The following is a 27,812-nucleotide window of genomic DNA, read 5'->3' as shown; positions in this document are numbered from 1 at the left end:
TGCACTATGTTTTTCTTCAGTTCCTTTTTAATTTCCTGAGTCTCTCATGAAGTTGTGATGTTTCTATCATTGCAGACAACCTCACCACATACTTCTCTGGCTGAATTAGTCAGTGTTTTCTTCATGGTTTGCCACTTAATCTTTAAGGTTTAGTTCTTATTTTCAAACTCTTTCGTCTTTTCTTGAATAATGTTTGTGTATTTTAATCTAATTCACATCTGAAAGCTGCTCAACTTTGATTCATTGAAGTGAAGGGAAACATTCTTGGAATAATTAATCCATCAAAAATGATGGATTGAATATTCCAAGAATGTGGAGGACCCATCTTCAACCCATATAGCATTCAGAACAACCCCAAACAGAAGAAAATTTTAATATGAGAAGACTTTAGAAATCGTTTAATGCAGTTCCATTTGTATTTATTTTATTATTTTTTCCACCAGAGGTCAGGCTAGGGTAAATTATTAACAAACATTTAGATTCATCTTACTTTTGTATAGTGCAGTGTCATGTAGCTTGTATCCTGTATATATGTATGTTTTCCTGATAATGACCTCAATATAGGTCAAAACGTCAAATGTTACTTTCTTAATGTTAAGTAAAGTAATTATTTTAACATGAGTGTTGTGTCTCCATAAATTCTTCACTGTGAGTAGACTTTGTTTGCTTGTACTTAGGTAAGGAATTAAAAATATAATTTCTTGTCTGGTATAGTGTTCTTTGTAATCAAGCAAAAAACTACAACTATCTCTAAAGTGAACAAGTTTCATTAAATCATTATGCATAAATCACTGCCAGTTTTATATAAAACTTTGTCAGTTAATTGGATTGTTTCTAGATATTTCAGTTGACACATTCCACCAGGTTTCTTTCAAATTTAAATCAGATGCCTTTGTTGGCTGTTAAAGTGGCAAGCATGAAACATTTTGCACAGTTTTTGTTTCATAGTTATTTTGTTGGAGTTGCCATTGAAATATAAGTAATGAATATGGCCCAGCATCTTTATCTGCAGAGTATTACATTATTTCTTAACATTCGTGGTTTCATCTATATTATGCAGTTGACTTACAATATTGGTACCTATACATATCTAGAGTATAAAGCTATTAGGTGCTCAGGTAAGCTGTTGTTCAGCTTACCTGAAAATACATTCAGCTTGAATTCTTTATCTATTTATCTCCTTACATAAATACAGATCCATTATTAACAGCCAAAAGAAATAATGATTCTTCTTTAAATGAATCTTTTCCTAATTTGAATTATAATGTTCCTCTTCCTAAGAGAGCCTCTTTCTCTGCTGGTTCAAGCAGAAGAGCCCCCCCCCCAAATCTACAACTTATTGTGTCAAAATTGTTTCATTCTCTTGCAAACAGGAATGGTAGAGTACTGTGCTCTACCATTTAATCAGACTGATATCACAAACCGAGCAGGCTAGAAAACAGTTCAAATTTGAAAAGAAACAAAGATACAGACATTAGTAATCAAAAATATTATATATGGAACTGAAGTTTTGGAAGTGGCTGATAAAAGACAAAAACAGCAATGTACTACTGGAGAAAAAAGATAGATGCATTTGAATTATGCGTTTGGAGATGCTTACTAAGAATACCATGGACTGCAAAGCAAACCAATAAATCAGTGATAGACAGAATAAAGCCAGATTGCTCCCTTGAAGCTATGATCATCAAGCAAAAATTGTCATACTTCGGATTATTATCATGCGAGCAAATGATAGTCTGGAGAAGATGATGATGCTTGCTAAAGTTGATGGAAGCAGGAGAAGAGGAAGACCAAGAATTAGATGGATGGATGGAGTTAAAGAAGCAGGAGTGTGCTTGGAGGTTCTGAAAGATGTGGTCAGGGACAGATCAGAATGGAGAGTGTATGTTCATGGAGTCGGAAACGACTCGATGGAGCATAACACACACACACACACACACACTACTGGAGATGGATTACCAGAAGAAGCCATGGCATATCACTAATATATCAGAAATAAGGAGATCAGAAAAGAATGAAGGCATAGTATATTGGTAGTAGGATCGATAATAAAAGGCCTGTATGGTATGAACATATAATGTGAACAACACAAATATTATTAGATTGCTGAAAAAAGTTTGAAAGTTTGGATTCCAAAATAAGTTTTGGAAGATATATGACATCTGTGTTAAAAACCTGCTTCTTGTATGCAAAATGAAGAATCGGTTCCTTCAATTATGGATATAAGTCCATATACCTAGCAAATAAGGTTGTATGTCCTAAGTTTTTATAATTTCTGGATACCAGAAGGTAATTTCATCTAGCAATTTAATTAAAGCATTTCTTTGCACTTCATGAGTCATATGTCTACATGTCATGACTTTCATATTGTATGTAGATCAGCCTTTTAATATATTGGACATTTTCTGCATGTATTCTCTGTTAAGAATTATCATAAATTTTGCTTTTTAGTGCTTCTGCTGTCACTAAATTGTTGTGGTCTTTTGATGAGAGGTGTTGAGTTCTAATTCCCAGAGATATGTGAATGAGTAAACTATAGCAAGTTGTTCTGCTTGGTTGTTTGAACAGAGGGGATGCAGTCTAAAACAATATTCCTGTATAATGGATTGTGTGTGTAATATACTATGAGGAAACAGCCAGCGTTTCGTTTTTGTTTTATTCCTGTGTGAATGTGTGTGTGGAATTTTTTTCTACATACCTGATTCTGTTTTCATGTTTGTAATTTTGGATTGATATGTTTTCTTTGCTGGATATATCGCTAGTAATCCCATCCTCTCCAGGGTTCTTGGATCCATTGATCATAATATTGATTCCATTTCATTAGATATAAATAAATCATTAGGAGTATCTGTTTCCATTCTTTTTTTGTATGTTTTGTGAATTTCCTCATCTGTTGATGTGGCATTTTCAGGAATAAACTTGTTTATCATTATAACTGCGATTTCTTCTCTTCTTTTAGGCATATTTATGTTTCTAAATGTTATATTAAAACTTAATTTTTATAATAAATCTCAGACTGAAGACAAAGCTTTGAAAACACACTTAAACACATGAGTTAGTGGTGGCCATATTGGTTCTGGTTTTGGAAATTTGTATTATCACTGTGAACCATGGTATTTTACTTAACCACTTCTGTAATGATTATATACTTGTTTCTGTGTAGTCCTTTTAATGCATTAAATGCATCACGAAACAAATCGCCCTTTGCTGGTTTAACATGATTAAAAATATTTGCTGTATCAAGCCTAATATTATTAGGTATGGAAGCAGATAATAGACTATAGATGTCTATAGTCTATTATCTAGGATGTGTCAAAATGCCAAAAGTCTTTGGCATTTTGACACATCCTAGGTAAAATGTTATAAAAAATGAAATTAAATTATGTATAGAATTCTGCATTTTTTAAGTAATAGAAATTGATAATAATGAAAATTCTGTGAAACTCTTTGATCACTTATTTTGAAGCTTATATTCTCTTGATATTAAGACAAAAATAAGTTACTTGTGAAATTCCCCATAATTTGGATAAAGACCAAAAAAATATGTTTTTGGTTCATTGAAATTTGTGACTGTTAAGACAATATTACAAAAGACTATCTATTAATAGTATTTGGAAACTGGCTAAGCCATACCTATATATTCTGCTCATGTAGTAGTGACTTTGTGACACTAATGATTCCATGTAACCAACACACTGAAGTCAGTATCTGACACTGCTCGTAGTAAGTACATTATGAGCCTGTGGGACTGTCCATGTAAACATGGTCAGGTCATAATATTACTTATCTTCAGGGTACATGCATTCTGCAAATGCTGTAAGGGAAAACTGTAGAACTGTCATAGAGTATCTCTTTATAACTGAGTTGGTTGATGAAAATGGTTTTTCTGTAATGGCTGAGTGGATAGCAGCTCAGTCCAGCAGGTTGCAGGTTTAAATCCCATGCCATGGGATTTAAAAGAAAAAGTGTTTAAGTGGTAATGATTTTTTTGTTGTTGTTGTCCAGCATGAGATCACAACAGTGTGATTATTGAATTATTTTATTATCATCATTATTTATTAATTTTTGCCCAAGCCTAAAGTGGTCTTTAGCAAGGGATTGGGTTTCATGTTTGGTCTATAGAGCAGTTTCTAGATTATCATACACTTAGTCTGCCCACACATTAAAGTGTGCTATAAGGTCAAAACACGTGAAATTCATATAAAAATATATATATTATTATTACTATTACTATTATTACGGGCAACTCCAGGGAGTCATTGGACTCATCGAGGGAGGCCCCAAATCATATTCATCACAACTATTTGACATTCATACAGTATCTATCATACCTCGCCTTAAACTCATTCACTGTCACAGCATCCACCACAGACTCAGGGAGCGCATTCCACTCATTCACTACTCTAAAAGTAAAGAACCCATCTCTAACACCTTTACTAACCACACTTTTGCCCAGTTTCCATGGATGTCCCCTAGTCCTCCCACAACCAGCCCTGTTCTCAAAAATATCTTCTGAATTAATTTTATAGAAACCCTTCAGTAATTTGAATGTCTCAATCATATCTCCCCTCCTCTGCCTATCAACCAATTTTTGCAACCCACAAATCCTCAACCTGTTCTCATACGGTTCATTCCACAGACCTGCTATCATCTTGGTAACTCGCCTCTGGATCCTCTCCACCTCCTCCCCATCAAGAAGAAACCTAGGTGACCAAATCTGAGCACAGTAGTCTAGATGGGGTCTTATCAAGGCTCGATACAGAGGAACAATAACCTGCTTGTCTCTGCTTGTCATCGTATTCTTCAGCAACCAAGTGATTTGATGAGCTGTTTTGGTCACTTTTGCAATGTGTCCCCTAAATTTCAATTCCTTATCTACCAACACTCCTAAATCTCGTGCCTCATCAATTTCCTGGAGCACGGTTCCACCAATGCAGTAAACTGCCGCCAATCTTTTCACCCCAAAATGCATAACCTTACATTTTGCCACATTAAACTGACATCCATTCTCCTTAGCCCAGACCTCCAATCTATCCAAATCATCCTGCAAAATTTTGACGTCATCTGCATTCACTATTGCCCTACCCAACTTCGCATCATCCGCAAACAAATGAACTGTTCCTCTCAGATCATTTCCTATATCATTTATGAACAAATTAAACAGCAGTGGTCCAAGAACAGATCCTTGTGGCACACCACTAGTCACAGGCCGTCTTATGGACTCTACTCCCGAGTAAACCACTCTCTGATATCTCTCCGTCAACCACCCTCCTATCCATCTCACCAACCCTATGTCCATTCCCATATGTTGCAATTTACTGATTAGAATTCCATGTGGAATCCTGTCAAAGGCCTTGGCAGGGTCCAGTAGAATCACCGTAAACCCATTACCCTTATCCAGTTCAGCCGTCACTGTGTTATAATACGTGAGCAAGTTACTGAGGCATGACCTACCCTTCACAAAACCATGCTGTCCCCGATACAGTATCCCATTTTCTTCTATCCAATCTTGTATTTTCCTCTTGACTATTTTCTCTAAGACCTTGACAATGATTCCTGATATGCTAATCGGTCGGTAATTTACTACAGCAGTCTTGGAACCACCTTTATGCAGTGGAACTATTTTCCCCTCTTTCCACCCGCTCGGGACTAACCCAGACCCGAGACTCAAATTAAACAAAATGGTCAAGGGTACTGACAATTCTTTAGCTGCTTCTCGTACAACACGAGCTGGTATACCATCCAATCCCACAGATGTATTGACATTGAGGTTATGCAATAGACTACTCACCTCCACTTCATTAACCACAATTCCCGTATAATCTACTGGTTTATTCGTTTCTGCAATGTCACCACCTGGATGATATACTTTTGCAAAGTGCTCACTCAGTAACTCAACTATCTCAACTGATTCAGTTACCTCCCTACCATCGGCATTCTTTAAAATCAATCTGCCATGTACATTTTTCCTTTTACTTGCTACGTATCTAAAAAACTGTTTAGGATTCTCTTTAGCCTGCATGGCCAATGTTCTTTCGTAATCCTTTTTTGCTTTTCTTACCACACTCGTCACCCTTCTGGCCTGTGCTTTATACCGTTCATGTGCCTGCCGGTCACCCTTCTCCTTAAATTCCTTCCATAGTTGTTTCTTTTTTTGCAACTCAAGCTTAATGGTGTTATTCATCCATTTAACCCCTACTTGATTTATTATTCGGACTCTAGGTATACAGTCAGCCATTGCTTCATGCAAGCACTTCTTAACTACCTCCCATGCACTATCAACGTCTGGTCCTTGCAGTTGTACATGCCATGGCACTGAACTAATCAAACTCCTAAGCTTGTCATACTTTCCAGCCCGATAATTCCACATGTACCCTGTCTTAATTGAAAATTCTACACCTTTAGCCACCTCCCAAGTTAAGACCCTATGATCACTCTCACCGATTGGTGGCAATGTGGTCATATTTGTTACAGCCAAATCCTCAGATGTAATTACTAGGTCAAGCACTCTCTGACCCCTAGTATTTTCTATTACATGCTGTCGCAGATAGTTATCCCTTAATAACCGCATAAAATCCAGTTCCTTCCTCCCGTGTGTCCTCTCCTCACTCCAATCAATGCGACCATAGTTGAAATCTCCCATAATAATCACCCTCCTTCCACCCATTTCTTCTATTTGCTTGTGCATACTGTCACCCAATTGTATATTGGGTGCTTACAATTGTAAATTGTATATAATGAAGTTTGCATTAAAGCAATTTTTAACAGTACCTTTTGTTACCACAAACCACTAGTCTCATATCTGTGCATATATTAACAACTTTTCCTTTTGTCATTAAAGCTATCCCTACCTGTATTATGAGGCTAATTTAAAATTAATGTATTTTATATTAAAGGGAAAAGCTAGAAGATGGTAAGGAGTTTAAAATTTGTGGTGACGTAGCTAACTTAAAACCTCAGGAAGTTGAATGTAAAGGAAAAAATTCTACTATTCAAGAAACTAAAGATGACGGTGACAGCCAGGTTATATTGGTTGAAGGTAACAATTATAGCAGAACTTTATTGAAATTACAGTTTTAGATGTACTTATTTTTGATTAATATATTTGATAAGTTGAAGATTTCATTAAATGCCTAATTGGAAATCACAATTAACTGCCTTAAATCCATTGTTTTACTGCTTTCAATGTAACATTTTCAGGAAAGTAACAAAAATAGCTATTGCACAAAGGAAGAATGTTGACTTCCTGTTTGTCTACTTAGGTTGCATAATTGCCTTACCCTTTGGATGGATAGTTGGCTTTTCTATACATCAGGAATATGTTGAATTTCAATAGTACCTATATATATATCCAAAATTTAAGTTTGGACTGTTCAAAACTTATACTGTTTTATAGTATATGTCAGTATAATATATTGTACTGGAGGTATGCATCAAAAACCTCCCTAATGCTTGAAAATACTCCAAAAGATGTGATTCCTCTGTATGGCAGGCTTCCTTCCTCCACTTTTTCCCATAATGTTCTGGTTCTACATTGTCTTTTCTATTTCTATATGTATTTTCATGGACACTATTCCACCAAGCTAGTTGATACTACTCTTCCACTGTTCCAAGCATGTAGAAATATGAGTAACCATGTATGGTCAGTATCTATAGGGTGTCCCAAAATTCACGCAAGATTTAAATTTAGCGCCATTTGTGTGGTAAAGTGTTGCCAATGAGAAAAAAAGACAGCGTGACAGCTGACAGTTCAGGGTTATTAAAAATGGAACACTACACAAAAGAACAACGCATTTTCATTGTTGAGCAATATTTTAAAAAAATAATGAAGGTTTGGCAGCTACAGTTCGCAAATTTCGATGAGGCTCATTTTCATCTTGATGGCTTCGTTAATCGACAAAATTGTTGCATTTGGGGTTCAGAAAATCCACGAGTGATTGTTGAGAAACAAATGCATCCACAACGTGTCACTGGTTGGTGCGGATTTTGGGCTGGAGGCATCGTCGATCCATTCTTCTTTGAAAATGCAGCTGGTAAGGCAATAACAGTTAATGGTGCTCGCTATCGCGACATGATAATCTAGTTTTTTGTGCCTAAATTGCAAGATATGGATGTGGACGACATGTAGTTTCAACAAGACGGTGCCACATGCCATACAGCCCGAGAAACAATTCAATTACTGCATGAGTCATTTCCTGGTCGTGTAATTTCCCATTTTGGTGATCAGAATTGGCCGCCCGACTAAACGCTGTTGGACTTTTTTCTTTGGGGTTTTTTGAAGTCTAAGGTTTATGCCAACAAGCCCACGACCACCCACGCCTTAAAGGAGGAAATTGAGCCCTGTATCAACGAAATTCAGCCACATTTATGCAAAACGGTCATGGAAAATTTCGACAAAAGGGTGCGTATGTGCCAGCAAAGCCGTGGAGGCCATTTACCCAATATGCTATTCAATGCATAATTTTTTTTTTGAATTTCTTATCTGTCGTAGCTTTGGAGATGTTGAGAAGGATTGCTCATCAGAGTTTAATCAGAAGCAACTTTAAAACATTCCCCAAACCTCAAGTATGGTTGTATTAATTTACCAAAAATCTGTGAGACAGTCATTTTAAGATCAAATTAATACTTGTTAACTCTTTCTCTCTTTATCCAATGGATGGCTCCAATGAGGACTTTAATTTCTTGTGTTGTCTGTTATAATTTTAAACTGGTCCTACTGTTAACCAGTTGTTACTGTTCTTTTGTGTTCTGAAGATGTTGAGTATAACACCAGTTGAAATATCAGAAAATAAGTAAATAAATATTATTTATTTTATTTTTTTGTTGTGGTGTGAATTAAAACTATTAAATACTAAACATAAACTGCCAACACAATAATCCTTTGTACCAGTTTAATTTTGATGCTATTGTGAGAGAATCAGAATGCATAATTTGGAATTTAATGGATGAATATTAATAATAAATGAGAATCTTTTAAGGATATCTTTCATAATATGATATCTAAATTTAATCCAAAATAGGTTTTAAGAACAAAGCCAGAGCTGGTCAAATGGATTACAGTTTAAGGAAGCCCATCATATGAAAAAAAAATTTGTAAAGAATAATGATTGGCTGAAAAGTATGATAAATATAAGAAACAATTATTGTTAATGATAAAAGATTATAAAGCCAGATTTGATCTACAGTTGGTTAAGAACTAAGATGATGTAATTTGAGAAGGTAGATGCCAATTAGTATACCATAGCAAATTGGTTGTCTGGTTAAAAGAAACATTACCTGTTTTGATATTTTGTACAAATCTCTGGTCAGCCCAGTCTTGAATTATGGCTCATTTTTGGCCACCCAGATTTCTAATGTTGCTGAAGGAATTGAAAGTATACAGAGTAGGTGCACTATGTTGAGGAATTTAAAATAAAAAAAAATTAGGAGACTCATTTTGTAAGCTTCCATTAGTTAAATGGAACTAATTGGAGCTGTAGGGTGGGCTTAATCTACCTACTGCTCTGCTCTGAGGGATTAAATTAGGAATGTTGTTGAGGCTCAACTGGTAAGATGCCTTTTGTTGAGCTTAACATTTTTTAGCAGGAGATGGGGGGGGGGGGCTTAATCCAGTTTGTTGTACATGACCAGTAATGAAGAAAGATGTAATCAAGGAGCTCATGCTTTACAGGTGGATAGATATCTTTCCCTGAGTGTTGTGTAATTCAACCCTGAAGCTTATTTAACTATTTGAATAGCTTTAAGAATGAAATAATTAAATATTATAGATGGAGGATAGGTTTGAAAATATATTTAAAATACTTTTTTAAAAAATTATTTAAAAAAGTGGGTGATGTAGAATAATTAGTTTATGTAATTAAGATTAATTTTTTAACCATATTGGGACTAAGGGTGATGATTATTAAGTATAATTATTTCCTGGTATGTTGTCGGATTGCTGATATTATTGTTAGGTTTTGCTGTGTTTTGAATTTCAGGTAAGTCATTAGTTAATTAGTAATTAACTCATGGGAGACGTGTTATGAATATTGTGAATTGTCGTCATTACTGATAAATTTCATGCTGTTCAGGACATTCAAGCAAAATAGTGATTTGATAAGAACTTTTCAAATACACATAAAACAAAATATGTTAATATTTTGTTTTATGTGTATTTGAAAAAGGAGAGAGAGATAAGAGGGAATGCAAAGGACATTATAAATGTGAAGTGCAAGCCATCATGTTCAAGATTGATAATTAAGAAAGATGACTACATGTTTGGTTATTCCACAGTGGTGTTAGCCAGAATATGTTTTTTTTTCTGAGAGATTTGTTTCTCCTTCATGAATGTGGTCTAGAACTTTTAATTAATTGAGAGGAATGCCATAGCCACCCTTGATGGACTTAGTCTCCTAAGTTAAAATAATAAATTACAATTTGCAAATATAATATAGGTTGGATGTTAATTCTTGCTGAGTAGAACTTGGGGGTGGGGGGGGTATTATATGAACTTAGAAGACTTGTTGATGTCAGCTATTAAGAGACATGAAATTTTGTATATGTAGGAAGTGATTTGTCTTGGTTGTCAGTATAAGAGTTGAGAGAAAAGTGGTGTCAAGAGGTCATCCTTATCTTTGGGTGATGTTAGAAGTGAGTGTGCTGAAGGGAAGAAGTTACACCCAGTGGTCTCTTGGCATAAGATCAGAAAGATTAATTGCCATTAAAAGTAGAAAGCGAGTTTTCTACATACTATTCTAAAGTTAGATTTAGATTTCTTAAATTTAGCTTTGTTGTTTCATTATAGCTCTTCATCATTCTCATTAAGATGAGAATGATGAAGAGCTATAATTTTTGTTCAAGAGCTTATAGTCTTTGTTTTTGAACAAAGTTCATTTAAAAAATATAAAAACACTCACCTAATAAGTCAATATTCTTAATAGAACACTAGTTTCTACTTTCACAGGCAAGGACATTGTTTCCACATACTACAATTCTTCACCCTTCCTCCTGCTGGCCATATATAGTATTTTTTTTCTTCAATTTATATAGAAAATAATGCTTAATGAGAATGATGAAGAGCTATAATGAAACAATAAAGCTAAATTTAAGAAATCTATTTTTTTCCTTGTCAATGATAAAATATCATCATCATTGTCAATTTCCTGACATACAAGGGTGGTCTGAAAAGTTCTTGACCTCGGCCATAGATGGTGACACTGTTAGCAAGATTTTTATTTTCTAAGTTGGTACATCTATCCTAAGCAACCATGTGAAATTGCAAGTCATTCTGTCAAGTAGTTTGTTTTATACAGCTGTCTGGAGCAAAAGTGTTGTCTGTATTCCCTTGAAATCGATAAAATTGAGTATCCGTGTAGTTACAAAATTCTTTGTAAAAGAAGGTTTAACGCCAAAAGAAATTCATATAAAGTTCATAAAAGTTTATGGACACTCTTCCTCTTTTTCATAGTTAATATTTGGTTCTTTTTTACTAAATATAATACATTATATTGGATTTTTTATTGGACCATAATTTTGATAAACATATATACATAATTATCGACAAGTTTCGCTAGCTGGGGTTTGTTTGGCTTCTTCAAGACGAGAAAGGTTATACTAACATTAAATGCTAAAACAAAAGAATGCAGCAATGACCTAAAAAACAGTTAAACAAATTGAAGAGCACACGTGACATTAAGAGCATAAAGCGTGGAGACTTAGTCATTGTTATTAAAACGTGTTTTATAATTTTTCGCATAAGGACAGCATTGCTTTCTACAAATATGCAGGAGTTTACAGCATACCATGTTCATGTGGACTGACTTGCATAGGCCAAACTTCACGAAGCCTAGAAATCCGAAAGAAAGAACACATCAGAGATGTCTATAACAACAGAACAGACACCTCAGGATTAGCACATCATTTCTCAATTTCAAACCATTCCATAGATTGGGACAACAGCTCCATGCCATACATTGAAGAAGATTTCAGATGTAGAATCTTTAAAGAAGCTGTAGTGGTACTCCGGACAGGAGACAAGTTATATAGAAACCAAGTCATAATATTAAAAAACATTTGGAAAAACTTAATAAATTCATTATGTTTAGCAGAACTCAATTATGCGAAAAATTATAAAACACATTTTAATAACAATGACTAAGTCTTCACGCTTTATGCTCTTAATGTCACGTGTGCTCTTCAATTTGTTTAACTGTTTTTTAGGTCGTTACTGCATTCTTTTGTTTTAGCATTTAATGTTAGTATAACCTTTCTCATCTTGAAGAAGCCAGACAGGCCCTAGCTGGCGAAACTTGCAAACAATTATGTATATATGTTTATCAAAATCATGGTCCAATAAAAAATCCAATATAATGTATCATATTTACTCATTTTTGACAATTAAGAAATGGGCTGCCGAGTTTAATTGTGGCCATACCAGCCTTGAAGATGATCCACGTGAAGGTGTCCAAAAAGTGTAACAACACCAGAAATCATTGATCAAGTGCACGATATGGTATTGGATGACCGACAAGTCAAAGTGCGTGAAATTGCTGAGACTATAGGCATTTCAAAAGAATGTGTAGGATATATTTTGCATGAAGAATTGCATATGAAAAAGCTGTGCACAAGATGGGTGCTGTGCTTGTTCACAGCAGATCAAAAACACACTCGCATGAAAATCTCTTAACTGTGCTTGGAGCATTTTAACAAGAATAAAACTGATTTTGTGTGCTGATTTATTACTATGGACGAGACTTGGATTCACCATTAAACACCAGAATCCAAACAGCAGTCAAAACAGTAGACAGAAGCAGGTTGTTCAGTGGCAAAGAAGACAGTCGGTTCCATCAGCAGGAAAAGTCATGGCATCGGTGTTTTGGGATGCTAAAGGCATTTTGTTTATTAATATCTTGTAAAGGGTAAAAACAATAACTGGGGAATATTATTCCAATCTTTTAACCAGACTAGAAGAAAAAAATCATCTTTCATCGGGACAATGCACCTGGCCACAAAGGTGTTTTGGCAATGGGAAAATTAAGGGATCTACACTATGAATTGTTGGAACATCCACCCTATTCCCCAGATTTGGCTCCCTCTGACTTCTGTCTCTTCCCAAAACTAAAAATGCTGGTCAGCATTTTTCTTCGAATCAAGAGGCGATTGTAGCTGTAGAGGGGTATTTTGCAGATCTTACTGAGAACTACTAAGGGATGGGATAACGGCTCTGGAATAAATGTATTAGTCTTAAGGGAGATTATGTTGAAAAATAGAAATAATTTTAAAATTATAAATTTGTTTTTTTATTGTTAGGTCGAGAACTTTTTGGACCACCCTCGTTTACCCTCAAGTTCAGGCTATTATGACAGCACTACATGATTAAGTTTATATTATTCATTCTCTTCTATCAATAATTTTTCTCCAAATTAATCTCACTTGTCAGCACTCCAAAATTGTTATATCTAATATTTTAGCCTTCTAGAGCACTTCTGACTGAATTGATCCACTTCGATCATGGTCTTCCACCAGGTCTTTATCCTGCTATCTTGGCATCACTTGTTTTGCTAACTTTCCTCTCCCATTCTGTTTAATTGACCAAACTATCTTGGGTTAGCTTTACTCACACATTCTTGGATGCTAACAATGTACCTTTCTAATATCTTCATTTTTAATATGATTCTGCCATTGTTGCCATCTGTTCACTCTCCTAATTTTCTCAAGACTTTCATACCTTTACTTCCTATTCTCGGTGTGCTTTATTAATAATCCACAACTGAGATCCATAACTTAAAACTGGATTAAACATAACTGGTTTAAACATTGTTTTGTATACTGCTAGTTTAGTAATTTTTTTACTGATTTTTCTCTTATTCCATATAAATTTATTCAGCCAGTTCCCTACCATATTAGGTTGGCTTATTCTGTTGTTTATTTCTTTATTGAATTTGCCATCTTCACTAAAAACTGTGCTCTAACAACTAAAATATTTTACCTGTTCTATAAGTTTTCCATTTAGACTGCAGTTGAAATTTTCTGTGTTCATGCCAAATTCCTTACAGCTGCTATTCAGTTTAGTTGTAGAATTCTGGAGACTTTCACTGGATTTGTTTAGGAGTACAGTATCATCTGCATAAAGCAAAGAGACAACTTGTTCTAATATCAGGTTTGATTCCACATTCTTTCATAATGTGATCTATATAGCTGATGAATAAGAGTGGAGATAGTGTGCATCCTTATCTTACACCTGATTTTTCCTTGAGTATCCTTAAATATAGAGACTATATTGTTCCATTTGCCCAGTATTATTGCAGTATTTTGAAAAGCTTTTCAATGAGCACCTTGTTGTATGCTTTTTCCAGATCAGCAAAACTTAAGTACAGATCCTTGCTATGTTCCCATGATTTCTCCAATATTTGTCATAAAGTGAAAATCTGATCTTGACAAACCTCTATTTGGCCCAAATAGAGGTTTGGGCCAAACATCTCTAAGTCTCTATGTTACCAATGACAATAAAATATGATAAAAATTGGACTTATATATAGTAACTTATTATCATAACATTCTCCAATGAACTCTGCAGACTTTTTGTGGTGAGGCTCACTCAACAAGTAACATAATTATCATATCACAAACTAAAAATCCATAACATTCCAAGCATTCTGATAATATGTTCCACTCACTAATGGTAGGTCTCCATGCATAAAACTACTTGCATCCTTCTTCACCACACCTTTACACAACTTCCAGGGATAGCCTTCTCTGTCTTCTTCTCTCATCTCCTACGCTTTTTTATAATTCCCTCTATATTAATCTATATAATCCCCTCACTAACTTAAGTAATCTATCATATCACTTAATTTCTTCCTGTATACCAGGCTCTATAATTTATGTTTCCTTTAATCTCTCCAATATTTCCACATCACGTTAAAAACTAGGTGACCAAATCTAAGCCCCATAGTCCATGTGTGGTCTAACCAATGCTTCATACAGCACACAATCATCTTCTCATTCCTATTTGATAATGTATTCCTTGTCATAGCAGCAGTGCAATATTACAAAGACTGTACACTTGGTTGCTCTTTAAACTACAGTCCACTGTCACTTATAGCCCCCCCCCCCCCAAAGATCTCAAATCTTATGCACTTCTTGAAGCATAGTTTCACCAATACAGCAGTGCACAAGCCACAGCCTTATATCACTATACTCCAAAGTGCTACATCATGCATTTATTAATATTAGGATTACAACCTTACTCGTCTCCATGCTAAATGTCTATTCAAATATTCCTGAAGAGAATTCTAGTACTGCACCTTGTAACTGTACTTTCATTTAACTGTATCGTCAATAATCTAAACTGCAATTGATTTGATAATTAAGAATTACTGTAATCCATTTTGATATAGCAAAGTAATAAATTGTTTTTAATATGGGATAAAGGCAACATTGAATTTAATCAGGCATTGTATGTATTTTCAACAGAATGAGATCCATAAGTCACTGTAGTACTTACTAATAAACATTTCTTTCATCATATGATGACTATTTCTGCAGTTTAGCAAATTTTCATTTAATTTCTGGTATTGACATGTTTCTAGACAGAAATGGATTTATTAAAATAAACAAAAAAAAAAAAAACCAATTTTCTTAAATCTTCAAACTTGCATCAGCAGAGTTACAAGACTTGTCTAAAAAAGACTAGAAAAAATTAATTACACATACTAGATGTCATAACTAGTATTGTTTGAATTGCTTGCACATTGGGTTAATTCAGTTTTTTTTTTTTTTATCACTGTCTATATGTACTAATTTGAAGTTCTTAAAATGTCTGTTGTGTGTAATTTTTTTCTAGTGTTTTTTAATGCAGTCTTGTACCCCTGATGACTTATGAAACTTGTTAGGTTATATTGTTTATTACAATAAAATTATTTCTGTTTAGAAATGTGATCTCAATACCAGAAATTAAATGAAAATTTCTTTCATTAAAAAAAATAAATGAAATTGAAAATATCAGTCAAGGTTTTCTGTCATTTACATATATGATGTAAAGTTAGGTATGAATCTCTACTTTATTTTTTATAACTGTATCAATTTATAAATGCGAGTTGCACAACTTTTTCCACCACAGAAGTGGCAGATAATAGGAAAGTATCCAGTCCAGGCATTGATTCTACTGACAGTCTTGTATATATTTGACTGTGAAAAACACAGTCCCAACAAAATTACTACTGCTTGTGATTTTCATTTTCTCTCTCTATATATGTGTGTGTGTGTGTGTGTGTGTGTGTGTGCGTGCGTGTGTGTGTGTGTGCTTAGTATTCTCTGTATGTTTGATTCTCTTGAAATTCATTAAGAATCTGGTACACATAACATTCCATCTCCAAAGTAATATATGTAAAAGGAGTTAGAGATGATAAAGGTGACATGAAAATGGGAGAAAAAGATATCCTTGAAGTATGGAGTAATTACTTCGAAAAACTGCTAAATGAAACAAGCAGTGATGACAGCACAGTGGTAAAAAACACTGACCAGGCATGCAGTCAGGAATACATATCCATATTTGAAGTAGAAAAAGCCATCAAAGGCTTGAAATGTGGAAAGGCAGCAGGATTAGATGATATTCAACCAGAAATGCTTAAGTATGGTGGTATAAAAGTCTTACAGTGGCTGCACTGCATAGTTCAGAAAGCCTGGACAGAGGGACGAATTCCCGATGATTGGAGTAGAGCTCTCATAATACTCATATATAAAAAGGGAAATAAAACTGAATGTGAGAATTACAGAGGTATTTCCCTACTGAGTGTTCCTGGTAAGATCTATGCAAGTATAATTGAGAAACGGTTGAGAAGAATTGTGGAAGAAAAGCTTGGTGAAGAACAAGCTGGATTCAGGCCAAATAGAGGCTGTCAGGATCAGATCTTCACTTTATGGCAAATAGTTGAGAAAGCATGGGAATATAACAAAGATCTGTATTTAAGTTTTGTCGATTTGGAAAAGGTATATAACAAGGTACCAAAGAGAGAAGCTATTCAATACGCTATGGTGTGAATGGGGCATTATATCAAGCAATACTTAGTCGTTATTTGAGTTGTAAGTCAGCAGTTAGAATTGAAGGAAGTACAGGAAAATGGTTTAATGTTAAATCTAGTGTCAGACAAGGATGTACATTATCCCCTCTGTTATTCATTATCTATATGGATCACATTATGAAGGAAAGTGGTATTATACTTGATATCGAAAATTGGAGATCTTAATCTTTGCTTTATGCGGATGATGTTATACTTCTAAATAAATCCGCTACAAGTCTGCAAGATTCAATGACTAAATTGAATAACTGTTGTAATAGATATAGTATGAAGGTCAGCAATAACAAGACAAAGACAATGAAAATAAGCAGAAGCATTGAAAATATCAACTGCATTGTGAATGGAGAACCTATAGAACAAGTAAAACGTTTTGGCTACTTAGGCACAATTTTTACTGAAGATGGTAAATTAAATACGGAAACAGACAACAGAATCAACAAAGCTGGTGTGGTAGGAAGTCAAGTGAATACATTTATATAGAATAAGAGAGAAATTAGCCAAAACACTAAATTAGCTGTATACAAGACAGTGTTCAAAACAGTTTTAACTTGTGGATCTGAGAGCTGGGTCAGAAGTAAAACACTTGACCAAAGACTAGAGACCGCAGATATGAGAGTCCTGAGAAAGATTAGAGGGGTGGACAGATGGCATCAATGGCAATATCATTAAAAACGAGGATATTAGGAAAGAACTTGACATTGTCAACATCCAGGAATGCGTTAGCAGAGCTTATCTCAGGTGATATGGTCACTTAAACAGAATGGGCGAAGAAAGATTAGCAAAACAAGTGTTCTCTGCCAGGTTGGCAGCAAAACGACCCAGAGGAAGACCAAGATATAGGTGGATTGATACGGTACAAAGTGCCTTAGACGATAGAAATATAAGATCTGATAATGTTGGAGTCTTGACAAGCAACAGACTGATTTGGAGGAAAATTGTAGATAGGAAGTTAGTAATGATATAATTTTTTTCATGTAGTACTATCATATCTTGTTACACCCCTTGAGGGTACATGGCAGGAATTTGATGATGATGAAGTAATACATGAATTGCATGTATTATTGTGACCAAATATATGATTTTATGGCATCCTTCTTCAGAGATTTATTGGTTATCTTACCAGCATGATTCTTGAACAAACATTATGACTGCAGTACTAGTATCTTACAAAAGCACACATTTTTAGATGTCAAATTTCATTTTCACCTGTCCAGTTTATTCCTTCATCATTTGAAATCATCCTCAAGAAAAAGATTTGTGTCACTCGAATTATTCGTTTACTCTACCTGACTTAAATTTATATATAAATCTAAGTTAACAAATATATTAACATGTCCCAAAACTTCGGTCTACACTTTTTGACAGCCTTATTTCTTGAAAAGTTTTCTAAATGTTGCTCTTATTTTCCACCCAACCACTTTCTTTGCCTATCTTATCATATAATCAGTTCATATACTCATCTCATTATTATCCAAATTATGCACTGCAGTCTCTAAAATGAGATAAAAAAATACTGTCAAGAGTGCTAGGATATGTTTAATTTAGATTGAACGTATCACAGCTGGTGGATCATGTAGCGTTGTATAGATTGTCCTCCAGTGAAGAGACCTTGATTGCTGTGGAGGCTTCATGTAATGATAATTCATTGTTATTTCTCTTGTAACATCTTTATAAATGAGTAAGCAGATGTGTTAGAATTAGTTTCCCTTAATGATTATGATCAACAAACAGTCACTGTTCCTAATGATTTTCCACTTCATGCAACTGAACCACCCATGTGAATTGGAAATTTTAGAGGGACATTCACATGACATACATTTGCTTTTGTCCATAGCTCCCAATGTGTTAATTGCCAGATTATTTTAAAGTATATCCTGTATTAGTCATTAGAATAACATTAAGACAATTAGAAGAGGAATTTTCTTATGTGTGTTTTATAAAATAATTATTAAATTTTTCTGCTACCAAGTTTTCAGTTTGTAATTTCAATTGTAATTTATTAATTGTATAAGTATAAAGTTGTATGTACTGTGTGGTACAATATTTTAAATAATTGCTTCACACATGTAAAAGAATTTATTAAATACTCCTATATATATTTCACTCAATATATCATGAACATCATTCAGGGATTATTTAATTAATTCTAGTTTTCTTTTACATGTGTGAAGCTGTTATTTAAAATAGAGTAATATGTCCACAGTGTCCTTAAATGTCAAGTATGTACACTGTAATTCAACCATTATTGGTAGAAAACTGGTAAATTACACAAGAATTGCATATTAATTATATAGGAGGGAAAATATTATTTTAATAATTATATTACACTCAATATTTTATCATTCTTGTTGATATCATCAGGAATAACAAAAAAAAAAAAAAAAAAAAAAGTATTGTGCTTACAAGCCATTTCCCAAGATCAGAACCACAGACCATGGTTGTAAGAATAGTATATAAGCATTTCTGACCCCTTGTGTTTGTGTGGGGAGTAATACAAAGATAGAATGAGAAGTGTCAAAATACTTGATTGAATTTCCTGTCAAACTATCAAACAGTGATATCTTCACTGTGTGAACTAAGTTGCTATAACAATGAAAGTATGTCCATGTTATAAGTGTTACTTCTTCTCTCTCTCAATACTGAAATATAGATAATTTAGTTTCAGGATGGCAAGTATATTTTCAATATATATATATATATATATTCCTTTTGATGTTCCAACAGTAGCTGTTTTCATGAAATGTGGACTTGTTTGCTATAATTTGATTCAAGTCTTTTGACATCAAATTCCTGATATGTATCCTAAAGTAGTATAGTATAGTAAACTATCATGCAATACTGTGACAGTATTACATGAAACTATCATGTATTACATGATAGTTGCACATGATAGTTTCCCTCCAAAACTGAGTTGCAGCCCAACACTGCTAGAATTAAATAAATGAACTGCTGTTTAAACTATCAAACAGTAGCAATATTTGCTCTTTGTGAACTAAGTTTCTATAACATGAAAGTATGTCCATTATTTTGACATCAAATTCCTGATATGTACCCTAAAGTAGTACAGGATACTGTGATAGTATTACATGATATTTTTCCTCCAAATTAATCTGTTATCTGCTAGAACTCCAAAATTACACAAAATTATCAGATCTTATATTTCAGTTTAGTAATGCACTTCTAACTGCATTAGTTCTTGTAGTAGTTTTTTCCTCTGAATCTTTTTCCTGCTTGCATCTAGCACTTCTTTTGCTAACCCTTTCTTCTGCCATTCTGTTTGTCACCAATTTTGCACCTTTGATTAACTCTCACACACATTCTTGAATGCTCTTTCCTAATATCGTAATTTCTAATATGATGCCATTTGTTCTTGACTCCCGTTTCTCAGAACTCTATATGTATGGCCTCTATTCTGATTAAGTGATTAGCTTGGACACTGTCTTATATTCTGCTAATTTAGTGTTTTGACTAATTTTTCTGTTTATTACATGTATTCTAAATTAAAGATGCCAAGAAATTATATTGTTTAATGCTTTATCCAAGTGTAAGCAAACAAAATTTGGGTATGTGTATGAAGTATTTTTATGCTTACTTGTATGTAGAGGCTGATTTCACATTAATTGCCTTTATTGAGCTCTCACTGAGAGCTCAATAAAACTGCAAAGCTGCAGTCCAACTATTGGTCAGATTGCAAGTATGCTATCCACTTGGCATAGCAGACAAACCCAATGGCATTGTCTCCACTCAAATTACACTTGAATAAAGTAACTCTATTACTGAGGTATATACTATCCAGCTTGTGCTTTTACACCTAAAAGGAAACTGCTGTCAAAAATATTCATGCAGACCCATTGAGTTCTTTACAGATCTTACACATGCCATCTCTCCTGTGTGAAATCCACATCCAGTGTTTTGATTTTCTACAATTTTTGGATAAAATAAAGAACCTTAATTTCGATATTCAGTTCTGCAGTAATGAGGAAAATGAGACTGCAGATGCAATTGCTCAGCTCATAATTTCTCTGCATACTGTTTGTTAATTTTAATTAATTAGTTCAGTTTAAGTAATTATTTATTATAAAGAATTAATAACAAGCATGTGTGGCTCAGTGGAAGTGGCCCTTGCATCCTCTGTGCTTAGTCGCTCGAAGATAGACTTTAGTTCAAGATCTGGCTACGGGAACTTTTTCTTAGCCTTTCTTTGACTGGTTCCTAAGTTAGTTGATCTCTGGCACAAGCAAGTTTTTTCTCCTGGAAAATCAAGTTTTTCATCCTGTAAACTCAAGAAACTCAACCGTAGAACCCACACTATTTCTGACAAGAAGATATCGTGTTAGGGTTGGGTACCAAGAGATAGCAGCACTTGTTTGCCAGGCTCTTCATAGGTTGCCAGTTATAATTAGTGATAGTCTTGGACCACCTATTCTGATTGGCTACTGGTAGAGAATGAAATCCCCAATCATTCTGCAAAAGCTAGATAGGGTTCAAAGGCCTTGCCTGCTTCCTATAAGGTAATAAAGAGGTGTTAGCTGATAAAAAAAATAAATTAATTTAATTAAAGAAATAACATCTTAGACATAGTTATTTACTGATTTAGCTTTTTTTTATATTACCCTGTGTACTTCACTAACCTTTATAATAGCACAGTGTGACTTTCATTGTCCTCGCATCATTAAACCCCAAACCAACCATCCAACCAAATTGCAAGTGTCTGCTTTCATTCAGTATCCAGGTGAAATTATATTCCTATTTCATCCTTGTTCCTATGCCATAAAGAAGAGGAGCACCTTTAAGATCTTAATATGGGATGATAGATGAATATTTCTAAGTCAGAATCCTGTCTAGTCACTGTAAAGATACTTGTCATGGCTCATGCATTGTAAGGCAGCACTAGCCATAGCTGCTTTCATATTGTTACAGTATGATCCTCTGGCAATGAGGCCACTAGAACAAAAGCATTGAGACTGTGTGGCAACTGATTTCCTGTGCTGCAATCTATTGAGCTTCATTGTCTGGCTGATCTTCTGATATAATTATTGCTGTGGATGATGACGCATTGTTTGTGTGTCATCATCCACAGTAAGGTAGCAAGAAACGTACACCAGATGGTGTACGTTTCTTGCTACTAACAGAATGTAATATTTTGTAATTTGTAATTTATAGTTTATTATTTTATTATATTGTTTATGACGCTACTTTTTTTTCTCAATGTATTTCCCCTCTTTGTTATTTTCATGATTGCTTGAAATTGTACAAAATGCCTATATGCTCTAATCTCTAACTCATGTATAATACTATTATTTGACTTTAGTTCTATCGTAATCTACTTAGCTTACCCCCCCCTCTTAATACCATAAAGTATGCTCTCACTCGTGCTAGTACCGTAGACTTAGGAAAAGCCTCTGGCTAGGGCCAAATCCTTAATCTACCTTGCTATAATTCAAATGTATTAATCCTTAAAAATTTATTTTTATTAATGACTGTGCCATTAAGGATTGTGTAAAAGAATTTTCTATCTTTCCTTTACATACAAGAGAATAATTTAGCTAATCACTTATAATAACCCTTAAATCAATTTTATCTCAAGCAACTCCGAATTACTTAGTCATGGCTGTTACATTACTTAGGTCACACAGGTTTGATTTGTTTTTATGAGACTGTGCATTGGCTAACAAAAATCAGGCAAGCTATTAACAAAACCGAACATGTTTATTTTAACTCAGACAATTTATATAAATACCAAAGTTATGAGGCATATCACGTGCCTGATTCTCCACACATTCATTAAAACAACTCACTTAAAGCATTGGACAAAGAGATTATTTGCACTCAACTTATTAGACATGTGGATGGATTTTAGCACACATAACCTTACTCTCATTATAAATAATAAAAGACAAAATTATACAATACACATTCTAAGCATTACATAACACAAGCACTATTCAAGATTACAATATTCTATTATACACATTCGAACTGACTTTCGGCTTTCTGACCTCTTCAACACATTATGCCATTAGAATCAACATCTATCGTCTGTACATACAATCTAGGTTATTAACATAAAGCAATCTACTTACAAGCTCATTATTTCATTGTACAGTCTTGAATCCAAAAGGGTTAAGGATGAATTCCGTTGATTCCTTTCTTAAACTTCAATCGGGCACTATCCGATGATAGTCGTCCAGCGGTTTCCTCCCTTGTAACAGTACTGCATTTCTTTGTCGATGTCAGTAACCGGATCGGCTGCGACAAATCAGCACGCATGTGGATCGATACACTTGTCGAAGAATTTCACGGAAGGCTACCTTGAAATAAGGCCGTTTCTACCAGCGAATCCCCCATGATCTCCAGAACTACTGCTCGTGGGACCCCGACTCTTCCCTTCTCGAAAAGTTTGCCACAGGAACAAAAAATAAGAGAGCCCCTTTCGCTCTTCAATCTCCGCCTTTTATATCATTGGCCACCCCTTGACCTTCCTTCCAAAACTTGTCGGATTTTCTGGAAGTGCCGTCACCCACACTTATGTTAGGTTTTGGTGGCAAAACTCATAATCCGGTGACCTTTGAGACTGTTGTTGATCTTCAGTTTATTAGCCTAATCCTGTCTGATCTTTTTAGTTACAATTGCTTGCGGTTCTACATTCAGTTATTCCAACATTATATTACAAAATTTATTACATTACAGTAGGTTACATTTCTAATTATGTGTATTTTACGGCCCATGTAAAATCGATATAGATGAAAAATATTTCTATTTTTCACCACAAAAGATTTTACAAGAGGTCCTTGCTATGTTCAAATTATGATAGATCAGTTATTCCAACATTATATTACAAAATTTATTACATTGCAGTAGGTTACATTTCTAATGTGTATTTTATGGCCCATGTAAAATCGATATAGATGAAAAATATTTCTATTTTTCACCACAAAAGATTTTACAAGAGGTCCTTGTTATGTTCAAATTATGATAGATCACAAGAGCAAAGAATCTGTTAGATGACTGAAAAATTGAAGTGTCTTTGGATGAAAGAATAATTTTCTGCATTGTGTGAAATGCTACAATAATTTTAAGACTTAAGCTTTTTAGTGATGTTTTCTGATACTTCCTCATCCTCTTCCCTCCCTTGATGTATGGAATTCGAATGTGAGCAGTTTCTTCTTGAGCAGAAACATGAATCCTGTAATTAGGGAATGCTTTATTGATTAGTGGTCTTAAATCCATTATAATGTTGACTTTTTTTTTTCTTATTTTTAAATTTTTTATTTATTTTTATTTTATTTATAAAATAAATAAATAAATCGGTACATTGTTTAGAAATCCCCTTCTAGAGACCCAACATGAAACTTCAAGCCACTTGAGGCTTCCAGTAAATGGTGTGATGGTCTCCTTATTTTAGCATTCCATGCTCTATGTTCTGTCCTAGTTTAAGCAGGTTGTTTGATAGCCGATGTTTATCACCCTTACAGGAAATAGTGTTCCTCCACTCTGCTAATCTTTCCTAGTACATCATTAAATTATTATTTTTTTTTTATTATATGCTTTTCTGTTCCATTGTACTGACAATACCTGCAATACATGGACAAGATTTTACTAATAATTAATTATATTTGCATATTAGTAATTTAGTTTCAGTGTATTCTCTGTGTTAATCTCTAAATTGCTTTATCAGTGCCTTGATCACTTAAAAAATATATTATAGTTGCATAACACAGAAATATGGATAATTAGCGTACATGAAAATTCAGTTCTCCAAATTATGTTTTTCCAAGTACTTTTTCATTGTGTATGTTTTATATATGTGTACTTTAAAATATGACATTTTTTCCCCCTCTATATCTAGATGAAATCATTGTTATTGAAGAGGACAATGATCACATATTTTCTAATAAAAGAAAAGTGCATGAAGATGGGGATCTTCACAGAAAGAAGATTAAATTAGATATCACTTCGAAGTATTGATATAATAAAATTATGAGAATTAATTGTTTTCCAGTATCTGGAAATATTTGTGTGTAAGATAGCGAATGTATTTTCTTCAATGTTTACATATAACGTCATTCACTTAATTAAGCTACAAGGTGCATATATATTTATAAATGGTAACCTAATTTTGAATTAGCATAAAGTTTGTATTTTCTTTGCATTAATTAATATTTTATTTGTAATCCATAATTAATTTAATTTATAAATTTCATAAAATTTCTATATTTATGGATTGCATTAAAAATTATACAGGGCAAGTGCATGCGAGCACATGCATATACATTTTTCATAGTGCTATAATGCATATATGGTTGTATCAGCCAAAATGGTTGATTAATTTCTGTACATTTCATTTTTGTGTAAGTAGATAGCAAAATAAGAAACTAAAACTACATTACGTAAATAATTTTCAGTTTTCTGAAGTTTTCATTGCTGTTAAAATCGAGAATATTAAAGAATAAATTGTAATACTTTATTTGCCTTTGAAAAATTTATGCAAAAGCATAGTTTTGCTTATTTTAGCTCAGAATTTCTATCATATATATAAAAGGACTGCTTTTATATGAAATTATTCTGCATTTGTTAGCTAATTGAGAAGATAATTATAATTTCACAAAACAATGTTTTATTATGAATTATATGATTTTTTTCACGCAATTTTTTACTCTCAGTATTTGGTAGTCTTTAAAAAGCATATGTTGCTTTTTCTTATTTTAATTTTCATCAGTTGATTTTATTATTGTTACACATGAATCTATTTTTACCATTATTAATTTGAATTACATGAAAATACCATTTACAAACATGTATACACGCCAGTCAGTTTCATAGTCATTTGCCTTTGTTAACCGGCATATCGTTGGTTATAACTTCCAATGATATGCTGGAGTGTTAATGGTGCTGCTGTGTTACTGGCTAGAGATCCTTAAGGCAGCCATCCTTGCCCTAACAGTGCTTCCCTTTCTCAAAATTAAATTTTTCCATATATAAATTACTATTACCCTTAATGAAGAAGCAGAGGATTAATAATCTCATTCATTAATGAAGAGTGTTTGATATCCTTTCCATAAGAAGACCAGCGTAAACTGTAGTGCATACAAAGATGTAAATTTTAGTATTTGCATATATTCTTGAATATAACAATTTGAAGAAAAAGGAGTGTATATTTTGAATTTAAACATTGAGTCATATTTGTTACCTTCCCCCTCCCCCCCTTGTGCTTTATTTAAGCTGTGCTTATTTAAAATAATCATTCTATGTCATAGTAGTGAATTTATATGATCTGTAAAGATTTTGCTTAACTGATTGGTTGGCTGACTGAGTCTCTACCACATTGTAGCATCTATTTATTTTCATTGTCATAAACATAAATAAATTTTCATATTTATATTTTGTTAGTACAAGTTTATTTACTTTTGCAACAAAACATTTGCTTTTTAGCATATCTTAACAAATGGTTGAGCTAACAAATAATACTGATTTTGCTGTAACTGAATGTAGGGCATGATTGCAAGTTGAATTATTAAATTATTAAAACACTTAAGGAAATGAACAACGTAGTTAAGGTTATAAATTAAATTATACTTTAATAAATATTTTCCGATATTTCGGCAACGTCACGTTGCCATCTTCTAAAGGAACTTGCAAAAAAGGCACGTGCACGTAGGCACTACAAACACAGTAATTGGGAATGAAGAGATGAAGCTATTGTTCTCCTAAAAGTCCTGATGGTGCCCTATAGCAGGCTAAGTAGGTGTTCTTGGCCGTTGGGCTGAAGGTCTGCTGATGTAAGCCTCCCAAATTTGGGGCAGTCGCATACAACCAAATTTGTTGAGGTTTGGAGAATTTCTTAGGGCTGAGGCTGAGTCCATAAATAGTCTTTCGTAAATTCCATAGATTTCGTGAATTTCGATTTTTTTTTCAAAAATTCGAATTTCGTAGATTCCATAAATACTCTTCTCCAAACCTCAACAAATTTGGTCGTATGCAACTGCCCCAAATTTGGGAGGCTTACATCAGCAGACCTTCAGCCCAACGTGCAAGAACACCTACTTAGCCCGCTAGAGGGCACCATCAGGACTTTTAGGAGAACAATAGCTTCATCTCTTCATTCCCAGTTACTGTGTTTGTAGTGCCTACGTGCACATGCCTTTTTTGTAAGTTCCTTTAGAAGATGGCAACGTGATGTTGCCAAAACATCAGAAAATATTTATTAAAGTATAATTTCATTTATATCCTTAACTACGTTGTTCATTTCCTTAAGTGTTTTAATAATGCATAACCAACGTATAATCCTGTCTACGAGAAGTAAGTTGAATTAGTTTTATATTGCTATTATCCATATACTATTCCCTACACAAAATTATTTCAGAAAATTAAATTTAAAAAGTAAATTCTTTTCTTTAGTCTTGTAATATCAGCAATGCTTTATTTTTACTGTTTATAAATTTCTATTTATGGTAAACAGCAGGATTAATCTCCTTAAATAATGCAGGTAAGTTATAGTATCCTGTTACTAAATTCACTGTTAAACACAAATTACTTCTGTTTAACAGTGGTTAGTGATCCCTTAAAAACAAGAAATACTCTTTCCTTTCTTGCAGAAGTTATTTCTTCTTTTCAGTTTATATTTCAAAAATTGAAACCCTCCATTATGATCCTTTTTTTTTTCCCACTAGATAAACTAATCACATTAAGAAATGATGAAAAAGAAATGCCTAAACATTTTTCTCATCTCTCATCTTTTAATGCTTGCTGCAACAG

At 33.8% G+C, this 27,812-nt stretch overlaps 1 protein-coding gene across 3 annotated transcripts in view; it reads left to right on the top strand.

Moving 5' to 3' along the window:
* The window catches only part of LOC150100882 (SUMO-activating enzyme subunit 2-like), a 252,095-nt gene extending 225,657 nt beyond the window's left edge, over positions 1-26,438 (top strand). For 2 of the 3 annotated variants that reach the window (XM_090402202.1, XM_090402201.1), the window contains exons 18-19: positions 6,897-7,039; positions 24,907-26,438. In XM_090402202.1, coding sequence (XP_090258328.1) covers positions 6,897-7,039; positions 24,907-25,025 — 262 coding nt within the window. In that variant the 3' untranslated portion in view covers positions 25,026-26,438. Of the gene's footprint in view, positions 1-6,896; positions 7,040-24,906 lie in introns of those variants that run through there. The other variant, XM_090402203.1, reaches the window with a different exon arrangement.
* Positions 26,439-27,812: the final 1,374 nt, after the last annotated feature.

The sequence above is a fragment of the Typopeltis vanoorti genome, chromosome 12, assembly GCF_054136105.1.
Source record: "Typopeltis vanoorti isolate ZY-2024b chromosome 12, IOZ_Tvanoo_1.0, whole genome shotgun sequence".
NCBI lineage: Eukaryota > Metazoa > Arthropoda > Arachnida > Uropygi > Thelyphonidae > Typopeltis > Typopeltis vanoorti.
The sequence above is the reverse complement of the archived record's forward strand: the minus strand, read 5'-3'. Positions and strand labels throughout refer to the sequence as shown.